The sequence below is a fragment of the Anas platyrhynchos genome, chromosome 21 (genome assembly GCF_047663525.1).
Source record: "Anas platyrhynchos isolate ZD024472 breed Pekin duck chromosome 21, IASCAAS_PekinDuck_T2T, whole genome shotgun sequence".
NCBI lineage: Eukaryota > Metazoa > Chordata > Aves > Anseriformes > Anatidae > Anas > Anas platyrhynchos.
The window spans coordinates 16,246,541-16,273,866 of record NC_092607.1 but is presented as its reverse complement, the minus strand read 5'-3'; the positions used below and the strand labels follow the sequence as shown (position 1 = coordinate 16,273,866).

Sequence of the window (27,326 nt, the reverse complement as noted above, 5' to 3'; positions counted from 1 at the left end):
AATAATAATTATTCATATAAAGCCAGATTGTTCGAGCAACAAAGACAGACGTGTGAAATAATAGCCCAAACCCTGATGGGAAGAGCAATCACCCTGGATGCAGATGAGAACAAGGGTCAAGTCCCTGGCAGCGCAGCAATTTAACCCACGTCTTCCATATTCTATAAACACACTCAGCCATTCAGATTGGGGTAGGATCTGACTCTTTCCTGGCCCTCAGCTTGAAAAGTGGTCTTCACTGTCAGCATTTGAAGGGGCTCAGGTCTCACCTGATAAAGGCTGTTTTCCTGTTTCATTCACAGACTTCTCCCCTTTCCCTCAGGGCAGGAAAACCATTCCCCCCAATCAGCTCTTGCATATTTCTCAAAAAGCAAGGTATTGTTAGATATTGTTTGAACATTTACAGCCCAGCACTGTGTGGGTTTGGTATGACACCGTACCTCGTATGGAACCTGCAGCAGAGCTGATGGTGGGGCAGGCTGTGGGAAGAAAATAAAAGGGAAAAAATTAGAGGAAAAAGAGTAGGGGATTACTAAAGCAAAACAAACACAATTCATCTGGGCTGAGTAATGGAAGACAACAAAAAACAGTGAATATCACAATATTACACAGCTTAATTCAGAGTCTGACCTTGAACCTTGTTTAGAGATAGGGAGACAGGTACAAAATTTATGTTTATGCAGACATAAAGGTTCTTCCTTGCCTTGTTCATCACAACAAAAAAAAGGATTGTCTTTCATCATCAAACATCTTCAGGATCACTTTCTCTTGACTAAAACACCTAGCACTTTGCAATATGAAATAAAAGGGAGCATTATGTTCTGCAAGCTTCTTTTTAAAACAGACATCAAAACACTTAAATTTTTTAATAGTTCTTTTACTTAAACATACATATTAGCGACGCTGTAAAATAAACATATCGTCAGTTCCAAATGTTATAACAGAAACTCCAAATACACTTAGTAAAAGTTCAGGCATCAAACTGCTTTTTTAATAATAGCCAGGAAGGGAGGAAAGATGCAGTGCTGCACATGCACTTTGACGTGGTATAAGGCACAGCTTGGTGTCATCGCACACTCCAATTACATGGATCCTTATAGTATGCCTAATTTTTTGCTCTTCATGTTTGAGAAACATGAAAAGTTCTGGCAAAGTTTTGCAGGTCCCCTTTCAGAAACTCACTCGATAAATCCTCTAATATGCCACAGGGCAGAAAGCAAAATCCGAGGATGCTGGGGAGAACAGGCTGTAACGTGAGGCACCACGGTTACGAGCACTCTCCATATAAATGGTTTGGTAAGGGAGTGTTTTAGGATCCAGTGCACGAATGCTACTTTCAGTTATCTGCTGCCATTTAAATCCCAGGCCATGGATGCCAGATGGAGCTGGGACAAAGGGAATGCTTGATGCAAAATGAGAAACATCCCTGAAAATCAAGGACACTTGACAAGATGGGTTATTTCATAAGTGATTTTCTAGGTCATCTGTATAATAGAATCCAGCAGATCATTATATTAAGGCTTCATTATAACCTTTATATTGCTATTTTTACATCCATGCCATTTCACACCTCATCAGAAATGCAAGGCTTCCAATTGTCCATACCTAATTTTGTTTAAAGGATCTAAAAATGTAAAGGTGGTGTGCCACAGGGAGGATGGGACATGAGCTTCCTAAGTCCACAGGAGGTTCAATGTAATTATTCATAATCAAGTCATAATCAAACAGAAAAAGAAAGGGAAAATAAAGAAATGACTTTGGTGGTTGTGGAACTGCTGAATCCAAGAGTTAAAACACAAAGGCTAACAAGATCCCATGACCTCCGTTATCTGACCAAAGACACAGGTTTACATATGTGTACCATAATTCCCATAGAATTGAGTATAAAACCATTAAAGGAATCTATAGAAACATCAAGAAATCAGTTACTGAAGCTTAAGCCTCAAAACAACCTGTTTGAACTTGAACAGCCCCTGGTTGTGGAGCGATGTCCTTCATGCAGGACAATCCCACATGTCTACAAGCCACACACCTGCTCTTTTCCTCCCCCTTACAGAAACCAAACAGCTTTCCAAATGCAAGCCACTGCTCAGAATCGAAGCAAGGTGAAAAAAAATATGTTTCCCTTCAAACTCATATAAACAGGCTGTGGTCTTGCCCATTTACCAGGTATCTGCCTGCCTTGCCTGGGGGTCAGGCAGCTCCTTCTGACCCTCGCCTAGACCCCAGTGTCCGTCTCGCTGGTGCCCTGTGGGTCCTCACCTCCTTCCAGCACTTGGGTTGCTCGCAGCTCTTTGATCTGGCAATGCTCAGCTCAGACAAAGCACATCAGAATCAGGGTAAAGGAACCTTGGCTCTGACAGTGTGCACTTCTGCTTTGAAGATTTTTCATTGACTCCCAGCCTAGGATTCCTGCTGTCTTGTTGTTCTCTTTGTTTTTTTGTTTTTCTCCCCAAACCCCAGCCGAATGCAGTCACTGTACAACAAACATCCGCCCCTGCACCAATGTCAGACCATTTCTCTCAGTAACTTGGTTATATATCAGTGTTTGAGTCTTTTACTGCACATCCAACAGACTTGCCAAAATTATTACATATTATCTCCACTTCTTCAAAGAGTAATTATTTTATAAATTACACAATTTAGTATTTCTCCTGTGATCTTTCCAGTGATCATGCTGTAATAAATTTTACACCAACATTAGGGGATAATTGTTTTCTACTTGAAAGTTCACAGCATTTTCCTCTGTGATCTGAACACCTGCACAGTTCCTCAATAAGCCACTTGAAAACCAAGTCTAGTTTTCTTTTCTTTGTTGGGTGCAAACTAAAATTTACTCATCTAATCTGCTTCTTGGCTTCCCTCAGTAAGTTTTAAAGCTGCAGTTTTGTTCAGAATCATTTCAAGTAGACAGGAAAAAAGCATTAATGCCACAATATCTGTATTCTAGTATTTCCTCCTTAACAGCTTTTTATAACCTTGTTAATTCAACAACTAGTCCGCTTCAAAGTTTGCTTTATATCAGCGAGGAGAACATATGCTCATTAAATTTAATAAGGGACTTTACAAGGAACTTTAATTTAAAACATGTCATCATTCTCCTTGCTCCATTTTGGTCTAGTTGTGCAGAAACCCTTTAAATACCCCATCAGTTTCTTTACTGGGTGAGCCTGCTTTTAAGGTTAAGTGGTTCCAGCCTCTCCTTGGACTGATTTGCAGTCCCCAGGGGTGTCTGTCAAGAAGTGCCACACCAGCTCCTGCCTGTCCTGAAGGACCCATGCTGTGTGATGTGTTACAGGGAAAAAAATAAATAAATAAAATACCAAAGCCAGCCTTTATGGGTGACTTACCTTCTGTTTTAGATGGGACGAATCCTCGTATTGAAGGCAGTTTAGATATCACAGTAGCTGAAAGAGAAAGCAACGTACGCGTGAGCTCTGTTGTTCAGAACCGTGACACTTGGCTCAAGATCTGCATGGCCACCAGCCCTTCCTGCTCATCCTTGAATTGCAAATAAATTGCAGAAATTGGGGGAGGATTTTCCCTTTTCCAGGTTAGCAGTCCACCCTGCTGAGCAAAACCATGGCCCCAGCCATAGCCCAGTGCAAGCAAGGACATCACTGCCCCTGTAGAGGTTACCTCGGACCTGATAGAGGAAAGGCAATGAAGTTGCATGTGCTGATGGGTTCACTCACCTGTCCGGCCCGTTGCAGACGTGCTCTCACTCTCCCCCATGTAGTGGACAGCTGAAACTGTGACCTTGTAGGCTCGGTCAGGCAGCAGCGACTGCAAGGTCACACTGCTGCTTTTCCCAGAAGCCATGATCTACAACAGAGTGGAAAAAAGAGCTCAGCATTTGGGCAGATTTCCCATTTTAACTCTTATTCACACCCTGGAGTTACACTGAGATTTCTAGCAGTGTGTCAGAACAGACATGCTCAGGGCATCATCCCCACTTTGTTCAGGCAAAGGTAAAAGTAAACTGAGGAAGCTTGGCTATACATTGCCATCAGATAAGTTGTGTCCATGCATTTCCCTATGTAAATATGTAAATTCCCAATGTTCCCTTTGCGGATGGGTCAAATGATCCTTATAACACAGTAACCTGTCTGCAAATGTGCATTTTAAAAGGTTCAAGTTTAACCTCCCCAAGTCAGAGGGGCAGTAGACTGTTAGATCCTCTAACACTGCCTTGGAGAATTCCCCTCCCTGGTTCAGGGAGAGAAAAAAGCAGTGTTTTTAGCAGTTTTGATGGACAAAAACAATTACATAATCACAAGGAAGCCTGAAAGTCTTCTTCACAGAACACCATGCCAGCAAGTAAAGGGAAGAGACTTGGGTTTGTACTCCTGCAAACCACTTATCCTTAGGGCACATCCTACTGGTGTGAACAGGGCTCCCTTGGGTGTGAAATTGTCCCCGTGTCCCTCTGCTCTGGTGCCTGTCCCCTGCAGAGGAGCTGGAGCCTTACTGTTTGCTGAGCACCGGTGTCAGAGACGGGGCTGTAGGTGATCTTGTAGTGTTGTACACGGCCCTCAGGGGGCTTCCAGTGGACCTGGAGGCTGGTGGGGCTCTCGGAGTCGATGAAGAGGTTGGTGGGTGGGCTCCGGGAATCTGTGCCAGGGATTAAAGGTGAGCAGTGTGAAAGTTTGGTAGCGGTGCACGTAAATGGGACCAGCCTCGCGTGCTTCCAGGTCCCTTCCTGAATGTTTCACTGCTCTGCTGCTGACCAGGGCTCAAAGCAGAAGCAGTCACCTCAGGGACCAGGCAGGGGAGGAAACAGAGCCTGGAGGGATGAGGATTGCCTGAGTACAACATGGCACAACTCAAGCATTCAGAAATTCAAAGCCTGGGACCAGAAAAAAGAAAATAAATAAATAAATAAATCTTTGATGGGGAGAAGAGTTCCGGAAACACGAGGAAAAGAGATCCTTTGTATGTATCGTGGACAAACACCAAAGAACAGCCTCCACAAAGACCAAACTGTACTTTTATTTCAGCAAAGATCTGGAAAAAGTGTAAAAATAGATTGATTGCTGGTTAAGCCTGGATCAAAGCTCATATATCATCATTTCTACTATTTCTCGTCTTTTCCTTTGTTTTAAAATAATTCTTTTCCAGCACACAGCACTTTTGCCTAGCTCTTCTCACACCACCACCCACAGCCTCAGGGAGGGGACCCATGTACAAAGCCTGAGCTACTCCCCTTTTCCTGGCCCTGCACCACAACATGTGGATGTATCCCAAATGGGTGATGGGCTGAGACATGGTCACCACGAACAGGGTTTGCCGGAGATAAAAGCTGAGCAGCTTTTAATTATGTAAAGGCATTTCTTTCCCTGGGGTCCCTCAGTGTAGCAAACTGGATCTGGCAACAGAGGCTGTTATGCTGGAGGGATTTCTCTGGGCAGGGGCTGGGGAAAGACAGAGAGGGCTAAATCCATCCACTGCTCAAACACGGGACTCGAGCATGGGGTCAACTACTCCAGGAGTTTGTTTCCAAGCAGTTTCTTGGTCTGTACAAACTTCTGGCCTTAAACCCACACTGATATGAAGACAAAGAAGTCTTGGGAAGAGAAAAATGAACTTTTTTTTTCCCCAGAAGAGACTAAAAATGATGAGTGAGCCCTAAAGGCAGCCAAGGACACACACCCAGGCTATGAAGTTTCTATTCTGCAGTTTTACCTGCAGTGCAAACAAGCCCTTCTGCCCACCCAGCAAAGTCTGAGGTGACCTTAGAGCACACGTTGAACAAAGATTATTTGCATCTTCATTGATCTTCCTTCCCTTTTTCTGGATAAAATGAGCCTACTTTTCCTGAAGCTGAACCAAGTTTTGCTGGGAGCTGAATCAGGCTGGAGGCTGTTGCTGTGCATCACCGCAAGGTAAAGCAGAGAAGAAAACAAGTGTGGGAGGAAAAGTCACTTCAACGACGCTATTATTAGTGCTGTGCTATACCTCTGCATCTCTGCTGCCTGCATTGGCTATTTCATTCAGCTGACGTAAGTGGAGGCTCTGTTTAAGTGAACAAAAGGAAAGTTAAGTAAACTCTTACAAGTCTGGTTTATTCTGGGAAGCCCACAGGCCCTGCAGAATCTGATGGCATGGATCTGACAGCCAGGGGAAAGGTCAGCTCCTGAAGCTGCCAATGAGGAAGGAAGCACCTCTGGCACAGAGGACACCATCTGTGCTTTTCACTTGCCTCCTGAGCCTCTGCACCCTGCTCCTCCATAGGAGGAATCCCAGGTCCAAGCAAGGACTGCTTGCCCAAATGCACCTAGAAGAGCACCATCATGTATCATTTGCAGCGGGCTGAGACAGCTCCTTTAACATTTTGCAATTTGTGCTTTAAAATAGTCATTCGCTTTTCTGAAGCCTCTAAACAGCTCTAATATTCCCTTTTTTCTTATAGAGCTGTGGGATGCTTTCATTATTATTTTTTTCTTGTTGACATGCAGCTCCCAGGTACTTGCCTGAGGTTAGCTTTCTGTAAACAAATGCTATTGTTATTCATTATTAATAAAACCTGAGCTTCTTATTCCAGGATTGCCATTTACTCTGAGCTTCATCAGCTCAACACCAGCCTAAAAGACTTTATTCTGCAAAAGAGGTTGAGAGCTGAGAGATGGAGGAGAGAATTGCTGCTGCTGAATGAATTGTATTCCATTCACTGCCAAGAAAGCCATTATACAGGCAATATTAATTAAGAGGACCTCTGGGAATACCACTTTTTAAACCTCATATCCAGCCAGTACAAAGCGAGATTTAGATAATGCTTCCATGCAGAGTCTGCCTGCAGGATTCTCTCTCATTTTTTAAGTGCCCTCAGATGATGCACAGCTCAGCAATGATGTAGTTAAAGTCCTCACCCTTCTTAGCAGATAATATTTTACTAACAGGAAACATTTATTAGGCAGCACGGCAGCACATTCAGCTGAGCACCCTACAGAAAGCCGATGCATTTTCATCAATACACCATGCAGAAGGGGAAAGAAATGGATCAGCCAGCTCATGCTTGCCCAGACTATTTTTCTCAGGAGAAATTCAGAATGCTCAGATGGGAACCTAAATATCTGTAGCCACTTTTAGACATTCAGGTTTGGGTTTTAAGAGCTGCAGAAGAACAGATCTGGGCTGCTGGTCTGTGCTTGGGTCTGAGGGATCCCATGCCCTTATTGTTATTCCTGGGCTGTGGATACCGAGCATCGATCACTTACTGGTCCTGTGCTGAATAGAGACCGTGTCACTTCGAGCACCATCTTTGTAGTAGGCCCAGATGGATATTTTGTAGTCTGTGTTCTTCTGCAAGCCTGGCAGGATGGCAGTTGCCACATTTCCAGCGATGGAGAGCTACAGCAGGGCAAGAAATGAGTCAGTTGAATCCCCAGGCTTCCCCAAGCTAGTTCGTGCCATCCAAAGGTCTGGCTCACAGACTGCCTTCAGGCACAAATGAGTTAGCACAGGGCTTTGGGGACAAAGTCAACTCTTGTGGGTTGTACAAATCTAAGCAAAGGCAAAGTTCCAGCCCTAATTAATGCAGAGTAGATGCCCATGCATTGCTGGCCAGTTATATTTAACAGCTATATCAATACCATGGGACAGTGCTCTAACAAAAGGTAGCCAACCTGCCACGAGCATGAAATCCATCTGCTCAGTTTCCATCCTTTAGCTGTACTGGGGACAGAAGCCCCAGTATACCCCCGTTCCAGCCCAAATGTGAAGCCTTTTATAGGAGACTCATGCATATTTGATCCACTTCAACTGCTGTTTGCACTCATACTGAAAATAAGGGCTTGAGATGAAAGAGGCCACCTGGTCCATCCCTTCCCCTGCTGCATCAGCTCTGGGCCTGGTCGTTCTCCTCCGTATGCTCCTCAGTTGTCCTCATCCTTCTCGAGGAGCAGTATCCCAAAAGCAGTCACTGCTTATCACCACCATAAATACTTGAGTATTATCTTTGTCTTCTCCACAACAACTTGACATTGCGGGCTGCTGATTTTCTGCAACCCCAGATCTTTTCCTACAGAATTGCTTCTTAGCGGTTTATTCGACATCCTGTATACCTGCAGTTAATTATTCCTGCCTAAGCTTAATACTTTCTGCTTGTCCCTATTGAATTTCATCCTTGAGGTTTTTTTCCAGAACACTTCTGCAATCTTCAAAGAGCCTGCAGGACTCTGACCCTGCCGCCCTGCTGTCCCTCCTGCTTCCAGCACTCAAGGTGACGACTGCAATGTGCAGAGCAGGACCCAGGCCAGACCCTGTCTTTAAATTTTTACTGCATAGGCAGTGATGGTGATCTGCTGAATTTCCTGAGCCCATTAACCCCAAAAGATTTGCATCTCTCCCTGCCACTCCTGCAGGTGAGCACGGAGCCATCAAGCAGACCCAAATCCAACCCATCCTCCCCAGCTGTGCACGGGTCTGTACCTCCTGAGGCTTCTCCCCAGCGGCTGTGCTCCATTTGATCTGATAGACAACCACATCAGAGGCAGCAACAGCTTCCCACTGCAGCCGCAGGCTGTTCCCGGAGAGCTCGGTCACCTTCAGTGCCCGCGGCGGGGGGACCTTTACTGAGGGACACAGAAGGAAACGGAGCTGAAGCTCTGACAGCGCCTCGTCAGAGCCAACGTGGGGAGCAGATGGTCGGGGAGCAACACACCAACCAAGCAGATGTCCGAGCCCAGCCTGTCTTTCGCTTCTTCAGGCCCAAATGACAAGAGCCATCAGGACAGAGAGGGGTAAATCACTTTTAAAACCCTAATTAAGGAGGATTATTTCATTTGTGGGGAGGACATGTGTCGCTCTGGTACTGTAAAGAGGAGAACGCTCCCAAGGACGCGGAGGTTAGCAACACACAGTGCTTTTCCCTCATCTGCTTCCTTCCTTTATTCCTTCCACCCCATTTTAAACATAACAGAGCTGGGCATGTACCACACAAAGAATCAGACATTTGGGTTTTGTGCAAGGCTTTGGGTCATAACCTGCCGGGACCAGTCTTCAAAGCATCCTGGTTCAGACACACAAGCCAGTTGTGCCACCTGTAAACAGGACAAAACCCATTTCCATTCCCTACTTACAGGTGGTAACGTTGCCAGTAATCGGGAAGGAGTCGCCTTCATCATACGAGGACCTGACACTGATGAAGTACTGGGTAAGGGAGGACAAAGGCCTCAGGACGGTGGATGTTGCAGTGCCAGGAACCTCAACCTGCAAAAGAGGAGGAGGAGGAGGAGTTAGGAGAGAAGCGTGGAGGCAGCTGCAGAGGGCACAAGGCTGACAACTGCCTCAAAAACACCCGTTTTGGAGTTAAAATCCTGCCAGCAGACTGCTCCCTGAGAAGAGGGCAGTGTCTGGCATCCCATAGTGGGCACTCACCTCCCCGGTGTTGCTCCCTCCGCTTGCCTCGTAGGTGACGTGGTGAGCCTTCACCGCCTGCGATGCAGCCTCCCAGCTGACACGGACGGACGCGTGGCTGAGCTCGGAGAAGCTCAGGTATCGGGGGGGACTCAAGGGCACTGCAAAAAACTCATTCACCATGGAGGAAAATATTCTCTTCATGAATATTTTCAGGAAAATCACACCTTTTCACAGCTCACCAAGGGATTAGAGGTCCCTTCAGGGACTGATATTTGCTTAATATAAGGCAGGGTTTACAAGCCACATGCCCAATATGAGAAGTACCTCCTGTAACAAAACCATCCTGCCTGAAGGGTTTAATAACAGCTTTAATAGCAGCAGCACTTACAGGTGGTTTCCTGGATGCTGGCTGGATCACTTGCATCTTCCCCGTACATCGCATACACGGCCACAGAGTACTCTGTGCTGGGCGACAGCCCATCCAGCAGGACCTCAGGCTGGGCCACCTTCACCTGCAACAAAGAGCCACCTTGGGGCACCCTTCAGCTCTGGGGGCACCCTCTGACACCATCAGCAGAGCAAAACCTTACAGAGGCACAGGCCAAGGTCCCTTTTGTATCACTAGTGACGCTTGCACACTCGGAGAGGTGCTTCATAGTGCTCAGGGCATCTCTGCTTCCCTTCCCAAGGGATACCAAGCACATCTGGGGTTCACATCACTTTCTCCCACCATGGTTTGCTGGAGTATCAATGTCTTGTACAGAGATGTTACTGTTTTGGTGGATCTGGAGTTATCTGAAGTGAGCAGGAAGTGATTTGTTACTTTTAAGGATAAATCTCACTGTGATTTTCCTGGGAAATTCACTAAATCAGAATGAACTGGAAAGTAGAAAGCAGAACAGCTTTCATCACTGAAAATATTAAGTTTGGAGTATCCCAAAGCCCTATTTTTAGTGAAAGTCTCCCCCAGAAGGAAAACAACATAGCAGGAAGCTAGCATAGATCTCTGTTTGCAGACATCCTGCAGTGACACCCCCCAGGACAAAGCCCAGCCCTGGGGACACTGAGGCACCAACATCCCTGAGTCACACAGTGAGAGAGGATGGAAGCAGAGCAAAGAACTTGAGGTTTTAAGTGAGAGGTGAGAATCCCATTTTCCTCGGGGGCCTGGGAAGCCAGGCTTGCAGAGGAGCTGCCTGCTGCAAGCAGGGCGATAGCGGCTGGGTTGCTGCCACCTGCCGCTAACACTGCACAGCCACAGCCTGCTCGCTGCAGAAATCCACCTTGGGGACTTAACAGAAGTCTGCACAGATTTATAAAAGTCTGGGAACATTTTAATGCTGGTTTATCAGGCATCCCATAGGTAGGCAACCGGAAAAAATGCTCTATATGCTCAAATAAAAATTTAAATGTTGTTTTCTTTTCAAATGTTCTGAATGTTTCAAAAAAAATGTAATTGTACACTTAAAGCAGAGTACAAGCCTTAATTGCAGCTATTGCTGTGCCATCAGGAGCGGAATCTGAGTCAAAGAGGTGATGCACATTTGTACAGGTACTCCAGACAACTTATTAAAATGCAACGTGACAAAGGGACCTGAGAAGTTTTTAGCAATTTTCCACTCTCTGAGCATTGTTTTGCTTTTATATGGTGTTACAGTTCACTCTCTAAAGGTCAGTGAAAATTGCCCTAACAAATTTTTAATTAATATTTTAAGATAAACAAAACAAAGGCATTTCTGTACAGCCTCAAGGATACAGAAATTACTCTGGGAACTGCACAGATATGAGCTCTGTCCCTGGAGCCCCAAAGATTCCTGTTTCGGGTCTGCTCTCTATATAAAATGGTCACTACTTAAATCCCACATGGAGAGGGTTTCATTTTGGTCTAAAGTAACTGAGAAGAGTCCCCACAGAACAAAACCAATATTGTTGTTATTCTCATGAGCCCTACCTCCATCGTATAGTCCTCTGCTCCGTCAGGGGCTGCAGAGCAGAGCACCAGGTACTGCGTGGCTCCCGGGGCTGCCTTCCAGCTCAGCCTCATGCTGTTGTGGCTCAGCTCGGAGACGCGCAGGGAGCGGGGAGAAGACAGAGGCACTGGGGGAAGAGAAAGGGCAGCTTCAGTGTGCGAGGTCTGAGCTCAAACCCTGAGGGGAGTTGGGTTTATAGCAGCTACTGCAAGCTGGTGGACACCCATCCCATGTCTAACACAGTGGGATGATCACATTGCAAGGAATGGGGTTATTTCATTTGCAGCCCAGTGATGGCAAAGGAGCAAGATGTTTTTAGCATGATGTGTTACTGCCGTGACAGGGTGAGCTGAGCACAGTGGTGGTGAGTGGTGGTGCAGAATGACATGGGTGGAAAGAAACCCCTGAAGGTCTGTGGCCCAACTCTGCTGCTCAAAGCAGGGCCAGATTACAAAAGGATGCTCAGGGCCTTGTCCAGTCAAGCTCTGAACATCTCCAAGGATGGAGATAGCTGTAGATGGACCATCTGAACTACAGGGAGGTGGGAAATACAATGCCAGGCTCCAGACTGAGGTGGTTGCAAAGACAGAGCTTTGCTCACCTACCGCAACCATGCATTGGAGTGATCCTCCCTACTCACGACCTACGTGTGGAGGTGACGCCTCTCAGCCCATCCCCAACAGCGGTGTCATAAATAGGAAACACCGACACCAGATACTCCGTGTGCGAGGTCAAGTTGGAAAGCCTCAGAGAGGAGACTGCTCCATCTAAAATCACCTGAAAGCACAAAGGAGGGCTGTCAGGACAGGGCGGTGTCAGCTGCCCTCTAGCAAAAGAACAGCCTAAAAAGCCTAAAAAGCCTAGCCTAAAAGGCTAGCATGGCTTATTTGTAGCACATCTGCACCCAGAAACACGAAGTCTGATTGCCCTCTGAATTTTCTGACAGCTCGTATCTCTGGGGAAGCTCTCTTGCCCTCCCCAAAATGAGGAGATTGGAGGCTGTGAACTTTTCTGTCCTCTAAGGAGTGGATCTGTACAAACACCAAGCACAAGCCCCTAAACACGCTCGGAAATGAATGGAACAGTTCAGTTGGAAGGGACCTACAAATCTAAATCAAGACCAATTGTCTTATCACATTAGGCCTAAACAAAAGTTAAAGTATATTACTAAGGGCAATCCATCAAGTATTCAGATTTGCTTTTCCAAATTTTTATATCCTTCACAGATCAGCGTCCTTGGACAAATCCATGTTCCCATGTATCCTGAGTCAAAACAGATGCTTTAGGGAGGGGATAATGCTGTGCAAGAGAAAACTTTGCATCGGCATGGCTTGCAGTAATTCTAGCAACATGATGTTCATCCCTTTTCCTCCTCTGTCTTGCCATCCTCTCAGCTTTTTACTTATGCATTCAGTGCTTGTTTAATTTCATCTGTTTTTCACTGATGCCCTATGATAACTGCACTCCTACCCTCATCTCTGCATCTACTTGAGCCTACCAAAACCCCCAGCCACTGCCTGGAAGGCACCACAGCCTCGGATGGCCAAAAAGGCCCCTCACCTCCTTGGGGGTGCCACCCTTCGATGGGTAATACACAATCCGGTATTTCTTTGGTGGTCTCAGAGGAGGACTCCAGGTCAAGTGCATGCTCTTAGAGGTCACAGCTGATATTTTAAGGTCAGTTGGGCTCAGCTGGGGACCCATATCTGTGGGGATATCTTTCACAGTGCTACCTAGTAATTAAAAACACAATTACTTTCTCATGTTCAGACTTCTCATACCAAGCATACTTCCTAGCTCATAAATACGAGTAACATTTTTCGAACCAAGTTGCAGTCCCCTTTCCTACAGAGCACAGAAACAGTTCCAAACTGCTGTTAAATAAATATTTTAAAACTGGGCACCCGGAACATAAATACTCCACAGAGAACAGGCTGTGCATTTTGCTGGGAGCTGGGAATATTTTTTCAACAGAAATCTGTATTTTTGCATGTATTCGAAAGACGATTTTTCAATTATGAAGGTCTGTTAAAATTAAATATAAGACTATCTTGATTTTTTTTTTTAATGCAACACATCTTTCTTTAGGCTAACCTGCATCTGTGAAAATATGTCAAAACGTATTTTCAAAAAAAAACATCTAACAAGTACAAATTAATAAGAATGAACGTAATTATTTTTATTAATCTCCAGAGTGTTAAAATAAAAGTCTGCTTGAAAGTTTGGCTTTCTTGCTCTCCTTAGGCAAATCTTAGAGCAGAGAGAGATGGAAATATGTACATGATATTCCTCCTGAGGAATCTAAGCTAACATCTGGAGTAGCTCTTCACTCCCCTGTTCATCACACAAGCTGCCCTCCAGAAAAAAAAAAAAAAATAATAATAAAATAATAATAGACTGGTTTTAACTTGAAGATTCCTTGGAGATTTCTTAAAGGGTGGGAAAAATATAGTTAGATATTTTGCTATCTCCTCTTCCTATTTCCTCCACATACTCTCCCTAATATTAACCCCTTTGCTTTTTCTTCCTCCTGTTAGGTGGAATAAACTCAGGGAAGAAGAAGGTCATAACACATTTATGACAAAATAGGATAATTGGGACTGAATAGAAGCCCCCTCTTCCCTACAGTGCTAATTATTGCTAGTTATTGGCAGAGCTGGGTCTTGTAAAAGACAATGAGGGGGTCTTGTAAAAGACAATGGCCAACATGCTGACATGGCAAGGAACATTTCCAGGCAGCAATAGGGCAGAGAAAGGAGATCAGCATGGGAGGAGAAGGGCTAAATGGTGCTGAGAAGGTGGTGGAGCTCATGGATGGATAGGTATGAGAGGATCGAGCAAGGAAGGAAGCTGGCAATGGGGAGAAAGCTCAGCCCTCGCTGAGAGGTTTCACTTCACCTGCATTTTCCTTGCTCTTCTCCTTGATCCTGGCGCACAGGACCCGGGTGAGCCTGCCGACCAGGTTGCTGAGCAGGGGGAAATCCAGCACGTTGTACACCGTGAGCTCCAGCGGCTCCGAGGCCACCTGCTTCAGCTCGGCCTCGTCCGCGTTCTTCACCCCTGCGAGCGGAGCACAGCACCATGCTGAGCACAGGCCTCAGCCGGGAGCACCTCCTGCCCCTGGCCTGCAGCACACAGCTGAGTTTGCTTTCCACTGCCAGTGTCAAGGTCATCTGAGCATTGCCCAGGGATCCACCTGCTTGTCTGAGTCCAAACCTTAACAACTCTGATCGTCTCCTTCCCCCCTTTGATCTTGAGTTATCTCAAAAGCACTGCGAGTCCTGATGTCTAAGGACAAAATAATGTTTTTTCCTCTAGCCAGAGAGGAAAAGCACAGAACCCAGACAGGACCAGACCTCCAAAAGAGATTTCAGCTGTTAATCCATCATGCTGCCCGACACAGCTGAGGCTCAGCAGCTACACTCGGTCCATGAAACAAATCCCAGTGCCAGCCATTTAGGTACATAGCCCCACGTAATAAACCCTTGCTTCTGTGTTCTCAACTTAAATTAGCACGTAAAGTGTTGGGGATTGCAATTTTAGGAGAGTTTTCTATGTAAGTTTATCGTCTACATATTACTCTTTAGCAGACTTCAGTCTTCAAGGACAGAGCTGCTCAAGACCATTTTCTGTCTCGTTATTACTGCCAGCTAGTGAAGAGCAGATAACATTATTATTCAGAGAAATGGGAAGTTTGAGAGGCAGTAATTACAAAGGAGCTCTCGTGTCCTCCCCAATACAATGTTCTCTTGCCTAATTCCACAGCTGAGAACATTGTTCTCATGGCACAGGTTTCTGAGGCTGGCAGAAGTCCTTACAGATTGGAGGTGAAAAATCTCTCATGTGAACAACTTTGTTTTCTTGTTTTCTTAACTAAAGCCCCTTTGAAGACACTGCCTGCGCTGAATAAACGGCTTAATATTCTTCTCTCAGACACGATGTAACATGGTCCTACTTTCTACCTTCACAACTTCAGGATGCTCTTATCCAAGCTGAGGGAACATAGCCCTCAGCATGAAGAAGAGTGGAAGCAGGTTGGTTCTGTCCCACGACCGATCAATGGCTGTGATCTTACCGATGGCAAATATCTCTATGCCCATGTTTTTCAAGGTCTGAGCAGCCAGGTTGGCATCATCCTGGGATTTTCCGTCAGTCAGGAGGATTACCAATTTCTCAGCCTCCAGCCGGGCGCCAGCATCTGGTTTCAGGTTTTGTTCCAGGACGTGGGTCAGCGCCAGGCCTGGGGAGGAGGACAGAGGGATGGGGTGCCACAGCCTGACAGACAACCCCCAGCCCTTATTCTTCTCCCTGCCCTCAGTGGCCTTGTTCCCCATGGAAGATGCCATCCCATCTAGCAGAGATCTGGGAGATGGGGTTACCTGTAAAGGTGTTGCCACCTTTGTACCGCAAATTCCTCACTGCCTCCAGCACCTGCTCCCTCGTGGTGTAAGCGCCCAGGTCCCACTCCGTGCGGGGATCGCTGCTGTACTGGGACAACCCTGGGGAAGGAAAGAGCTATTGGCATCATGCAAGACAAGATAAGCTCCTGTTTTGGGTAGGAGGAGTCAGTTTGGCGTGGTAGGGTGACACAAAATAAGAATTGGGCTGGGGTGAGCAGACCTGGCTACTAGCTCCACTTCTCTCCATGGTGGTACTTAACCCTCGTGGTGCTGCTCTGAAGCATTTGATAAGGCTTCAGTGTTACTCAGGGTCAAACTGGCCAGCAGGAAGGATTTGCACTGCCCAGTTTCACACACAGCCTGGGCAGTGCCATCCGCTGGGTTTAGCATCCCTCACAACTGGATGCAGCACCATTCCCAACTGAGCCCACAGCATCTCCACTGTGGCATTGCCACCACATCCTTCTGTGCTGTGCTCTGTAGGCTGAGATAGGCAGCAGACCCCAAATGTATCTCAGCATCAAGCTCTCCCTCAGCACCCAACCAGGTGCTGCCCATGCAACATCGCTTCTGCTCACTGTGCAGCCGTTTCTTGCATGCTACAGGGTGGGAAAGTGTCAAGAGAAGCATGCAGAACCCCAGCCTAAAAGAATAAAAGCTCCTCAGGACAGCACAATAACACAGGAATGGAAAGCAAGCTCCTTTCAAACACAGACTGTATTTCTGGAGGGATTTCCCAAGGTCAGGAAACAGGGAAGTGTCCTACCTACTCTTATCTTGTCTTGGGCAATGCTGAATGGGGAAATTAAAGTGCTCAGGAACTCCTTAATGAGCTTGAAGTTGCTGCGTCCGATGCTCCACGATCCATCCACAAGCAGGACGATATCAGTCATTGCAGATGTGTCACACTGAAAGTGGGAACCTGCAGGGGAATAACATATGACATTGAGAGAAGAATTGTAAAGGAGGAAAAACACTTCAGTTTTAAGATACAAAGCAAACCTGCAGCATAAGACCTTGTCTGGACGGCAGATTGGACCGTCTGCCAGCCTGACACATCCCAGCACCTTGGAAAAAACCCTTGGCTAAGGGCAACCACCTCGGTACCAAGAAGTAGAGTGGTGAGCAGCTCCATTTCCACAAAGAAAGGGTTAAGCCTGCCAGGAAGAGCGTGCCTTGCCCAAGCTCTGCTCTCTGCAAGCTGTCAGCTCCATTACATCTCAGCCCCAGCCCTTGCTTCCCTTCTATCGAGACTAAGTCTCCAAGAACTGCAGGTGATTGCTTAATTCCATTCCATCGTGAGATCCCCTGTGGGCTGTAATTATTTTGTGGCTTTATATTAAATCCCATCTCTCCGTAAAAACCCGCTGGCATCACAGCTCCTCCAGCCCTGCCTTTCTCCCCACCCCAGGCCTGCAGCTTAACAGAGGATAAGATAGGGCATGTTGCTGATCGACTGCATCTTCCCCGAGTATTTTTCAGATTTTTTTTCCCATCTTTGGTAGAAGGAAATGGATAACTGCAACCTGCTGCTTCTGGATGGCAAGGGGTTATTCTCCTCTCATCTCATGGCCATGAATTCCTGCTGCTCTTGAGGGACCAAATGGGGATGCTCTGCTCAATGCCTTATCCACCACTTCAAAAGTGCTGTGAGCCATCTGCCCTGCCACATCCTCAGCTGGTGCTGAGGATCTGGGGTCTGTTGGAGAACAAAAACTTGCCTGGGTCTGTCTGAAGCAGGGAGAGGTGGCAACGTGAATAGGGCAAATAGAGGAAAATAAGTTAAACCCTCTCAGAGGAATTTTTGTTCTAGCTCCAGTTTGCCTTTAAATCTGTGATGTTTTGCAGAACTCCAAACTTCTGCAGCAATCCCTGGCAGTTCCCCGATGTATGGCTTAACAAATCGGGGTGGAAGCAGCAGCACCTGTACTCCTAAAATCTCGGTGACAGAGAGAGGGCTGGAGGCTGGGGGCTCGTATTTAACAATCACTGGAGAAAACAGTGGGGAAGAAAGAGCAGGACGTGTCTGAAACCCCTCTCACCTCTCCTCAGTGAATCCTTTGTGGGTTTTTCTTTTCCTAGAGACTCTCGCTCCGAGCTTGCAGGACTGCGCTGGGATGATTTTGGGGCTGGTGGTGGTGTTTGTGTCACACTGGCCTCTGCATGGGGCTGGCTTCTCGTGGCTTCTCCTGAGCCCTTGGGCTGAGCCCCCTTCTGCCTTTTCTTTTCAGCTTTGTCCTTTGCTGTGCTCCAAATAGAAGAAAAAAATAATAAAAAAAAAAATTCCCTTGTGTTATCCCCATGCAACCTGTGTCTTACTGAAAGAACATCCCTGACAGAGCAAAACCCCTGAAAATTTCCATATCTCCTCTCGCTGGCAGCATGGCAGAGGCTCAAAATCCATCCTCTGTGACTGCAGAATGGTCTGGGCACCCACCTGGCTGCACCAAGACAGCGTTTGGGGGCGGAGGGGTGGGCTCTGCGCCCCCGCTGTGCTCAGCTGCTGAGCTCCCCACGGAGGTGAGATTCTTTCCCGATGCAGCTCCCGCATTCCTGCGGTTGTTTCTAGCCTGGGATGCATTTTTGAGGTCCTCTACTGTGGGAAGAACAAAAATAAGAAGTCACTCCAGGCAGCTCCGTGAGCCACGGTCCATCCCTCATCCCCTGGGTCTCCACCATCCCCCTGTCCAAGCTTGCAACCAAAATACCAAAAGGCTCCATTTTGTGGCATATTCTACACGGCACATGCCAGAGCCGTACCTCCAAGAGCTCTCTGAATGGTAAAACGTAGCTCTTCCTACTTACTCACAAATTTCCTCTTGGCAAACAAGGCTTCCTGGGAGCCGTTGAGCACGTAGACCTGCAGCGTGTATTCCTTGGTAGGGCTCAGCCCCCCCACAGTGGCTTTGGGAGTCTTGGTTTTCAGCATGACTTCTTGCTCCGAGTCCCCTGAGGTGGGATGAAGCCACAGCTCAGAAATTGCGAGAGCTTAAATTTAAGCTGACAGTAAAAAAAAGCGCCGCTAAAATGCCGAGAATGTCTGGCTGGGGACCTCAGTCAACTCTAATTTATTTTTTAATTCTGCGGATCTCTGATTTGGAATCTTTTTTCCCCCATCCAGAGCTGAGAAAAACTTCTTTAAATCCCTGCTACGTGCCCCAAATGGAAAACCAGTTCCCACCCAGCATTAGCGCAACTCCCACCGACTTCTCAAGGAGGTGCTGCCTGAAAACCCAGTCTTCGGAGGGCAAAGGTTGGGCTGCCACCTAGGAAAACATCCAGCCAAGAGATGTGCTTGAGGTCGTGTGTGGCAGGGTGAGGAAGTGTTCTGACATCTCTGGAGGTCCCAAGTGGCACCTGGGACTCGTTTTTACTTATTCCAGCTGCTCTTGCTCTGCTCTCTCTGCAAGTCCCATGTCTCCCTCAAAGAAGCCGTCCTCTGTGAGGAGAGGGATCATTTTTGGGACCAGCACTACCCCCAGACCCCTCCTGCTGGAGGGGGTCCCCCAGCCATGCCTCAAGGCCGTGAGCCTTGTCCTGGGGCTGCAATGCAGCTGGAAACTGGGACATTTCTGCCTTGGCATGGCAGCGAGCAGATGGAGCGAGGCAGCTCTGCAAAGCAGCAGCCAAACGTCTGCGGGGAATCTTTGGGACCACAGCAATGAAACAAAGCGAGGGAGGCAAAGCAGCTCCCTAAAACCCCTTTCAAGAAAGATCTATGAGCCTTTAATTGTGCAGATGGATGCATTTCTGACCCCACCGTCCCCAGGGCTGGAAACGGAGCTCCCCAGCCCACGCAAAGGGAAAGCCTCAGGCATGTGCAGGCTGGGGGATTCCCCACGTTCCCGGGATGCTCATCGCTCCCCGCCGCTGTGCTGAGGCCCGAGGAGGAGCAGGGCAGGGAAGGAATGAGAAACCTCCAGCTCCGGCTGGGCAAACAGGTGGGGGCTGAGCTAAAAGCAGGCGGCTGAGCACAAGCATTGCTGGCCCTGCTCTCCCCACCCAGCTGGGGAAGTGGCTGTGACTGGAAAATAAATGCCAGACGAGGCTAGGGTTGCCTCCAGACACCAAGGGACGTGGTGTCCTTCCAGCACCACTGCCAGAAGCCGAGGGGAGCAGGAGCTTGGTTGGGGCAGGGAGCCAGCAGGCTGAGCATCCCTTCTATGGGGTCAAGGACATCCTATCCTTGGTGGAGAGCAGGGAGCCCCCCTAATAAGGCCAGCAAGACCCTGATGAGGGCAGACACTGCAGCAGTGACTTGTCCTGCCAGTTATAACCATAGCACCATGAATCTGTTTTCTGCTCCACTTTCCCCCAGGGGGAACGGGGCTGAATTTCACCTCTCTCTGAACATGCACTACAGATTGAGTCCATGCTGGCCAGGAAGGCTCCTTGTCCACCCTGCACGAGCAGGTAATCAGCACTTAAAGCCAAACCAGCCAACAGGTAATTCCCTCTGCCTTATCTCACCCCAAGCACCAGCACGATTTAGGCCCCCCCAGTCCTACTGTCTCGGTCCCTTATGCACAGATCAATTGTCTGGGTCCGACATCCCACGTGCTCGCACATACCTGCCATGGGTTTCACGCGCACTTTGTAGCCGTTGATGTTCCCCTCGGTCTCTTTCCATTTCATCTGGAGCCTGTCTTCCGAGAGGACCGTGAGTTTCAGGCGGCCTGACCCTGGGGAGGAGGAGCCCCTGGGTGTCCGTGCTGTTAGGGATGTGATTCCTCCCTCTGCACACACCCGCACAAAACACCCCGCACGCTGCCTTCTCTGAGGATTTGGGGTCTGCTGCCGTTCGGAGGGGACCTTCAGCATCCCATCTGAGTGCTCAGCATCCCCTGACACCCCTCTGCCAGGAAACCCAACAGGGGCCACCACGTGAGACCTCACTGAGCTCTGCTGCCACCAGGAAAAGCAGCCCAGCGGGAGGTGAGGGCTTCTCTGCACCTCTCTCATCACCCTGGAAGACACCACTGGGAGCTTTCATGCAGTGTGTTTGGTTTCAGAGAGAGCGTGTTAGTGCAGATGTCTGAAATGGAAGGGCAGGAAATAGATAAAAGGGACAAACGAGGCTCCTCAATGGGCTCAGGCTGCTAAAAAATACAGGAATGCCCCAGGTGATGGATCTCATCCTGCAAAAAGATTATTTCAGGGGCAGCTCCAGTCTAGAAAGAGGGAATGGGAGAGAGGAAGGAAAAAAAAAAAAAATAGACAGGAGAAAGGAACAAAGAAAACTTGATAAATTGCAAATAACAGCTCCTGGCAGGACCATAACTCACAGGCACCAGCTCGTGCCAATTTGTAGGAAGCAGCAAACTAAAATGGCAAATTCTGATGAAAAAAATAGTACAGGACAAGGAGGAAAAACAAAGAAAGAGCGTATTCTGTTATCAGCTCTGGATTTGGCAGAGATCTGTTAAAGCCCAGCTAAATGTCTCAGCCCATGTGTCACTTTGAGTCAGTGATTCCTTGGTGAAATGCAGCCGTGCTGTCACACAAATGCCGCCATATGAAGCTTTTTCACTTGACTGGCTGTAGGATGGCAACTCAGCAAAATTTAATTCCCTTCCTCCCTGGTCCTGTGTCTACATCTGCCTTTCCAGCAGGCTGCCCTAATGTGCCATGAGTGAGCGCATCCTTTGCCTGCATGGTTTAAACATCTGCACTCAAATGCCCGCCTCATCTGCAGTTGTTACCAATCTCTTTCCCTTTATCATTACTCATAAATAAAAAATAAAATAAATAAAATAAAAAATGCTTAAGGTGACCCGGAGCATCCTGCTCAGTACTGGCAAACCGTTTGTGCTGCACAGGACTCCTCAGGTCCCTAATCTGGTTTTGCATGATGCCAGCCATCTCCTGACAGCTTTGCCATGAATTCAGAGCCCAGGAAAGCAGTGAGAGCTGGCAGCGAGGACTTGCTTGTCCCAGCCCTGTGTCTGTGCCCTAATATTTCCTTGTGGAGACTTCCTGCGGGCTGCCCAACAAGCACATAACTATCCGGGGGGAACAAAGCTCAGATTCACGTCACCCCAGGCAAATATGAAGGGGAAGAAAGAAAACATGGGGAAGAAGGAAGAGGGGCAAAACCAAATCCCAGAATCACGCCTAAGAGAAGTGGTAAAAGATCAGGGAACAATGAGGGGGATTCATAGTTAGATGAAACATGGAGCTGTCTCCTTCTGGATGAGCGTGGTCCAGCTCCTCGGCCATCGCTCTAGGAGCCCAGCAAAAAGGCAAGAATGTCCCCAGACAGATGTGAAAGGACAGCATCCTCTGAGGCACCATTATGTGCTGGATGCAAATGAACCCCGGTGCCATGAAAGCTCCACTGTTTCTCTGCCCCGTGTTGGATGTGAGCTGTTTGATGCTGTAACCTTGCTCTCCGGCGGACGGGGAACTAAGCCTGGAAACACTGCACGGGCACATCTGGGAGATGCATGGCATGGAGGTACATCTGTTCTGGCTCTGATGTGCACTCACCACCTTGTACTGATCCCTTCCATGGAGGTTTATATGGAATATAGAGGTGGACAGGATATGGTGAGATGCTATAGGTATTTTCTGCTGATTTATGGCACTGTGGGAGCGCTGCATGGTACAGGAGGATTGCACCTCGCGTGCTCTCTTACCTAAACGTTGCACCAGGTGTCACCATGCAGCTCCACAGCAATAGTTTCAGAGAGCAGGACAGACATGGCAGCTAACAAACCACCACTTTTTCTCCCTGGTTCTCAAGCTCCAAATGTGGATCATATAAGCATCCCTCACTCCTTACACTGAAATGCATCCCCGGTGCAAGGGAGCGGCGCGCTGAACTGCTGCCAGCGATGAGAACAGGCACTGCAGGGGGGGTGGGATGGGAATCCTCCCCCAAAGGGCCCCCTGATCTCCCGTCACTCTTTATATGTAGAAATGGGCTGCTTGGAGCTCCACCACACAAGGGCGGAGGCCGAGCTTCACCCAGGGGGCAGCCGGACCCCACGGGATGCCCCCAGCGCTCCCCCCAGAGCGAGGGCGGACGGCTCCTTACCTTGGCCCCCTCGTCCCCAGACGTGGCTCGCCACGGGCAGGCAGGCAAAAAGGAAACAAGTGCGAATCAGCATGGTGGCCAGGACCTGCGAGACGGCAAAGGTCAGGAAGGAGGAGAGCAAGGGACATTTCACCACATCAAACATCACCTGCATGAAGTCTGCCACCCTGGAATCCCCTCTGCTTACCTATCCCCCATGCAGTAACCACCTGGGCTTTCCTATGGCCCTGGGAACTGAAGCATGTTGCTGTGATTTTTTTTATTTTTTTTATTTTATTTTGGGGCAGGAGTGTCTATTTTCTCTTGCAGTCCCCATTTAAAGGCCCACAATCTGAGGCATACAACACTGACAGCACCAAGAGGGTGGATAGAGAAGGACATACTGAATTTTGCTGCAATTCCTACATATTATTTTGCGTTCTTGGTCTCTCCAGTACAGCTGCTCAGTGCCTTGGCCCAGAACTAAATCGCATTGATACACCTGATGGGGAGCAGGCTTCATCCTTCATCCAGCAGGCTCAGCTCACTTGGTCCTGCACAGCTCTCCTGGCAGCACGACCTCAGCAGAGGTACAATACACCTTTTAAGTAATACAGAGTAATTATTTCCAATTAATATAACCCAAATCAATAGAGGTGATCAAACACCACATCTGGTCTTCAGTCCCAGCAATGCACACGCTGATCAGAGGAGCAGACAGCTCCTCACACCACGGGTTTTGTGTCTCTGCAGTTGCTGTTATAAAGCAATCATGCAGCAGAAGGGATGCCACCGAGTTTGTGTCTCAACAGCTTAAAAACAAGAGTTTTGTTTGCTCTTTGTTGTGGAGTTCCTGCAAAGTTATATCCAGGACGTGTTGGGATGGTCTTGTTTGAACTTGCTCACCTAAAAACAGATGTGGTTATGGACTTTATCATGTCAGAGGATCAGTTTGACTTAGAAATAACCTCTGCAGTGCTTCCAGAGCTGGCTGGCTGAGGACAGCCACTCCTCAGCACTCACCCTACAGCTCACAGACCTCGAGGTCCTTGTCTTTGCTGGCCTGGATATAGGGTTTGTTCGGTTTGGGTCAGTAAAGTCAGAGCAGCACAAAACCACCCTAACATATGGACACGGAGACTCTCCCTGGCCTCAGCCTCAATATATACCAGATTTAAAACACGTTGGCCTTTTGCAGTGCATCATTGGCATCTGTCATTTTCGTGCTGCACAATTCAGCCTCATTGCTTTTGGCACAATCAGACCACGCACACAAGTTTCCTCCACTGCCATCTGCAGTGACTTTTCACTTCTCTTCATTCTGGCGGACAGGTATTTTCAGGCTCCTGGCAAATGCCTATTTCTCCTCCAATACATCAGCTTTTTAGGGATTTCAAGGAAAAATGAATATGCACATGGGTGACCTAGCCATGATCTCCTGCATTTTAAATCAGTTCTAAATTGTAAGAATGAATGGAAAAATATGCAAGTTGTAACAGAGAGATGTTAACCACCCTCCCCCTGCACACACGCTCATGCATGATAGTCTGTGATATATATATATTTTTTTTTTGATTGAAGATCAGGTTATATGGAACAACTGCCATGTAACTGAAGCCCTTAGCCATGGGAAATACTCTTTTTTTTTTTCTTTTTTTTTTTTTTCCAGCTAATACAGTGAAGTCATTGCTCAAAGAGAAGCAGATTACAGGTGGCTTTCAGGAATCTGGCCGTGCTCTTCTGGAGAGCAAAGCCTGCCCTTGCTGCAGAGGTATGTGCACCAGGCAGGAGAGACAGCACAAATGAACCTTTCAGTCAGGGTGTTTGTCAAAAATGCAGACATCTTGCAATACCACCAAACTGCTCTTCATTTCCATGCCACTTTCCTGTGGCTCTGCTGGCAAACAGGGAGCCAGCCCCCAGCAAAAGCACTGGGCTGGGCAGGATTTTTGTGCTAACCAGGGCTGTATGAGATCCAAAGTGCAGCGAAATAAGCACGTGTGCATCTGCAACATGCACTGAGCTGGGCTCCTGCAAGGTCACAGCCAGCCAGGAGCTTCCACCCTGCTGTGCCAGTAAGGATGAATTCTGTATTAACACAGAACTTCAAAACCATCCGTGCTTTGCCTCTTCTTCAGGTTCCATTTTCCTACCAGTCAATCAGGTATAACAAATAACCTGTTTGAGATGGTGGAGGATGAGAGCAGCAGTTTCATTGCCCAGCAGGGTTACTTGCTGGGCACCAAGCCCCCACCTGCGTCCTGTAGCCCCTTCCCATCCATTCCTGCCCTTGCTGGTGCCACCACCACCCAGACCAAGCTGTGGTCCCCAGAAAGGGGGGGGGACCATGGTGACCTCAGCCTGGTGGAGTGCAGGGAGCCTCCGGCACGCCGATGCCTCTCTCCTGTTACTCGCTCAGGGAAGGAATTTGGAGACAGCAACACATGGAGCATGTGGTGAGTATTTCCAGGGCCTGGAAAATGGGAGGGGGACACGCACCACTTCCCGTTGGTCCCAGCTGCATGCTCGGAGGGGATTTGGAAGTTAAGGCAGTCTGAGATCCCCTTATTTGTACGGGAAATTTTTTAAATAGTCACTTTAATTAAAGAAAAAATAATAATGATTTCTAAGCAAAAACATCCCTGCGGTATTTTTAAATCAGCACAGCTGGAAGTGGAAACTTTGGGGTACTGCAAATTATTTCTGACCTCCATAGCCCCAGAAGCTGGCTCATGGTTTAGGGACAATTCTGCCCTTCCTTGTCCCAAAGGATGTCACCTCGCAGCCCACGCACAGGGGTGGCAGCAGGGACTGTCCTGCAGCAGACAGGCACCTGCCCACTGCAGGGGGCAAACCTGTCCCATGCTCCCTAGGAACTTTGCTAGTTAAAGGACCTAAAACAGACTAAGAAGCCCACCATTCATCAAACCCCTTCTGTTCTCTCCTGGAAATCTGTATTTCAGTTCCCCTAGTGAACACAAGCCCTCAGTTACCCCAGCACCACTCCCAAAATGTAAGGGACAATGCCTGCTTCAAGGCAGAGCCTTGCAGGTCCCCAAACTTAGAAACTTTGGCTTGGTGCAAACCCACACCGTGCCCACAGGTGGGAGAAACGCACCTACAGCTGCCATTGCCAGCAAACCCTTCCAAGCACCATCCTTTTGGCAAAAATAAATAAAACCAAATAAAAATCCTGCAAGATTTACACCATGAACCACAAAAGAACAGGAAAAAAAAATAATAAAAAAGGCAAACTGACTGCATGTCTCACATGCCAAAAGAAGCAAGCGCTCTCTATAAAGCAGTCCTGGTGATATTCCAACCTGGCCTGCAGCAAACAGGAGACCTGAGGTCATCAGGGCTGCTGCCATCCCTCAGGGCAGCCGTGCTGCATTGCTCCAACCTTCCCACAGCTGGAAACCCTGCTGAAGTTCCCTGCTCCACCAATACCGACCCCAAAGCAAGGCAGCCCCTCCTGCACCCCCATCCCCACACACCAAGCAAGCCACAGACCTGTGCACAGCAGCGCGGCTCTCCTGCAGGCAGCCGCAGGCGGGACGGATCCTGCTACATCCTCAGGTCCTGGGAGAAGCAGCCCTGGTGCTTTGGCTGCTTCTCGGCATGGTGAGGGAGATCTCAGCCCCAGACGTCAGGCCAGCAAGGGAAGAAGGAAAGGGGAGGGAGGGGGGCAGCGATTCCCCCACCTCCCTGCACCACGCGGCAGAGCAGCGGCCCGGACACGCAGCTAAATAAAGCACGCCTGGGAAGCAAGAGCCCGTTTCTGCGAAAATCAGCAAACGGCTCGCAGTGTTTTTGCTAACTACATGCTAAATCTCCATCTAGGAAGCCGCGCACTGATTTCCTAGAGCTCAGCAACAAGTCGGGGCTCCCACCCACTGTCATGCTCGCGGGGATGAAGTCAGCCCAGCCACATTCACATCCCATTAAATACTTCTGAGAGCCCGGCCTTTGCACTGAAGGCTAATTGTCTGGCGTTTGGCTGAGGAAATTAAGCACATCTGGAGGCTTTGCAAGCCCAGGGCCTGAATCACGAGCTGGCGCTCCAGCTGTGCTCACAGCCCTGACCTCCGGCAGCACGCGCGCTCCTGCCCCAGGAGAGCCACCCAGCTCCGTGCCAAGACTTGGTCCAAAAAGATTTTCTCCCCACTGCCAGGAATGGAACAACTGACAGCAGCGTTTCTCCTTACGACTGGAGACCAGATTTACAGCTGGGTCCCTGGGGACTGACAACATCGGCCTCACACTGCAGCAGTGCGCTGCAGGAGACGTGCATCGCCCGTTCTCCAGGAAACACGGGCACCTTTGAAAGTATCAGATGGAAAAAAAAAAAACACCATTTTAATATATTTTTATACATTAAACGATTATTTGTTACTTTGTTGAAGTTTGGTTTTATAACCTAAAATAATTTAAAAAGATTTAAATTTAAAATACTAATTATTTGAAAGCATCAGAATATAGAAGACGAAGGGTTCTATAAAAGACACTAATCTTTTAACTCTTCCTTTAAACACTAAAAAAAAAAAAAAAAAGCACTTAAGACTTTTTAAAATATAG

General features: G+C 48.0%; 1 protein-coding gene across 2 annotated transcripts in view; it reads right to left on the bottom strand.

The window, feature by feature from the left end:
• Window positions 1-26,860, bottom strand: part of COL20A1 (collagen type XX alpha 1 chain) — a 44,597-nt gene extending 17,737 nt beyond the window's left edge. The window contains exons 1-22 of one of the 2 annotated variants that reach the window (XM_072026366.1): window positions 26,262-26,860; window positions 22,770-22,854; window positions 20,302-20,412; window positions 18,536-18,679; window positions 18,168-18,326; window positions 17,773-17,973; window positions 16,497-16,652; window positions 15,710-15,829; window positions 15,406-15,570; window positions 14,229-14,390; window positions 12,891-13,063; window positions 11,978-12,107; window positions 11,312-11,457; window positions 9,749-9,872; window positions 9,379-9,518; window positions 9,081-9,210; window positions 8,431-8,573; window positions 7,218-7,350; window positions 4,472-4,614; window positions 3,696-3,825; window positions 3,351-3,407; window positions 441-479 (exon numbers count right to left, since the gene is read on the bottom strand). In XM_072026366.1, coding sequence (XP_071882467.1) covers window positions 441-479; window positions 3,351-3,407; window positions 3,696-3,825; window positions 4,472-4,614; window positions 7,218-7,350; window positions 8,431-8,573; window positions 9,081-9,210; window positions 9,379-9,518; window positions 9,749-9,872; window positions 11,312-11,457; window positions 11,978-12,107; window positions 12,891-13,063; window positions 14,229-14,390; window positions 15,406-15,570; window positions 15,710-15,829; window positions 16,497-16,652; window positions 17,773-17,973; window positions 18,168-18,326; window positions 18,536-18,679; window positions 20,302-20,412; window positions 22,770-22,842 — 2,779 coding nt within the window. In that variant the 5' untranslated portion in view covers window positions 22,843-22,854; window positions 26,262-26,860. The remainder of the gene's footprint in view (window positions 1-440; window positions 480-3,350; window positions 3,408-3,695; window positions 3,826-4,471; window positions 4,615-7,217; window positions 7,351-8,430; window positions 8,574-9,080; window positions 9,211-9,378; window positions 9,519-9,748; window positions 9,873-11,311; window positions 11,458-11,977; window positions 12,108-12,890; window positions 13,064-14,228; window positions 14,391-15,405; window positions 15,571-15,709; window positions 15,830-16,496; window positions 16,653-17,772; window positions 17,974-18,167; window positions 18,327-18,535; window positions 18,680-20,301; window positions 20,413-22,769; window positions 22,855-26,261) is intronic. The other variant, XM_072026367.1, reaches the window with a different exon arrangement.
• Window positions 26,861-27,326: the final 466 nt, after the last annotated feature.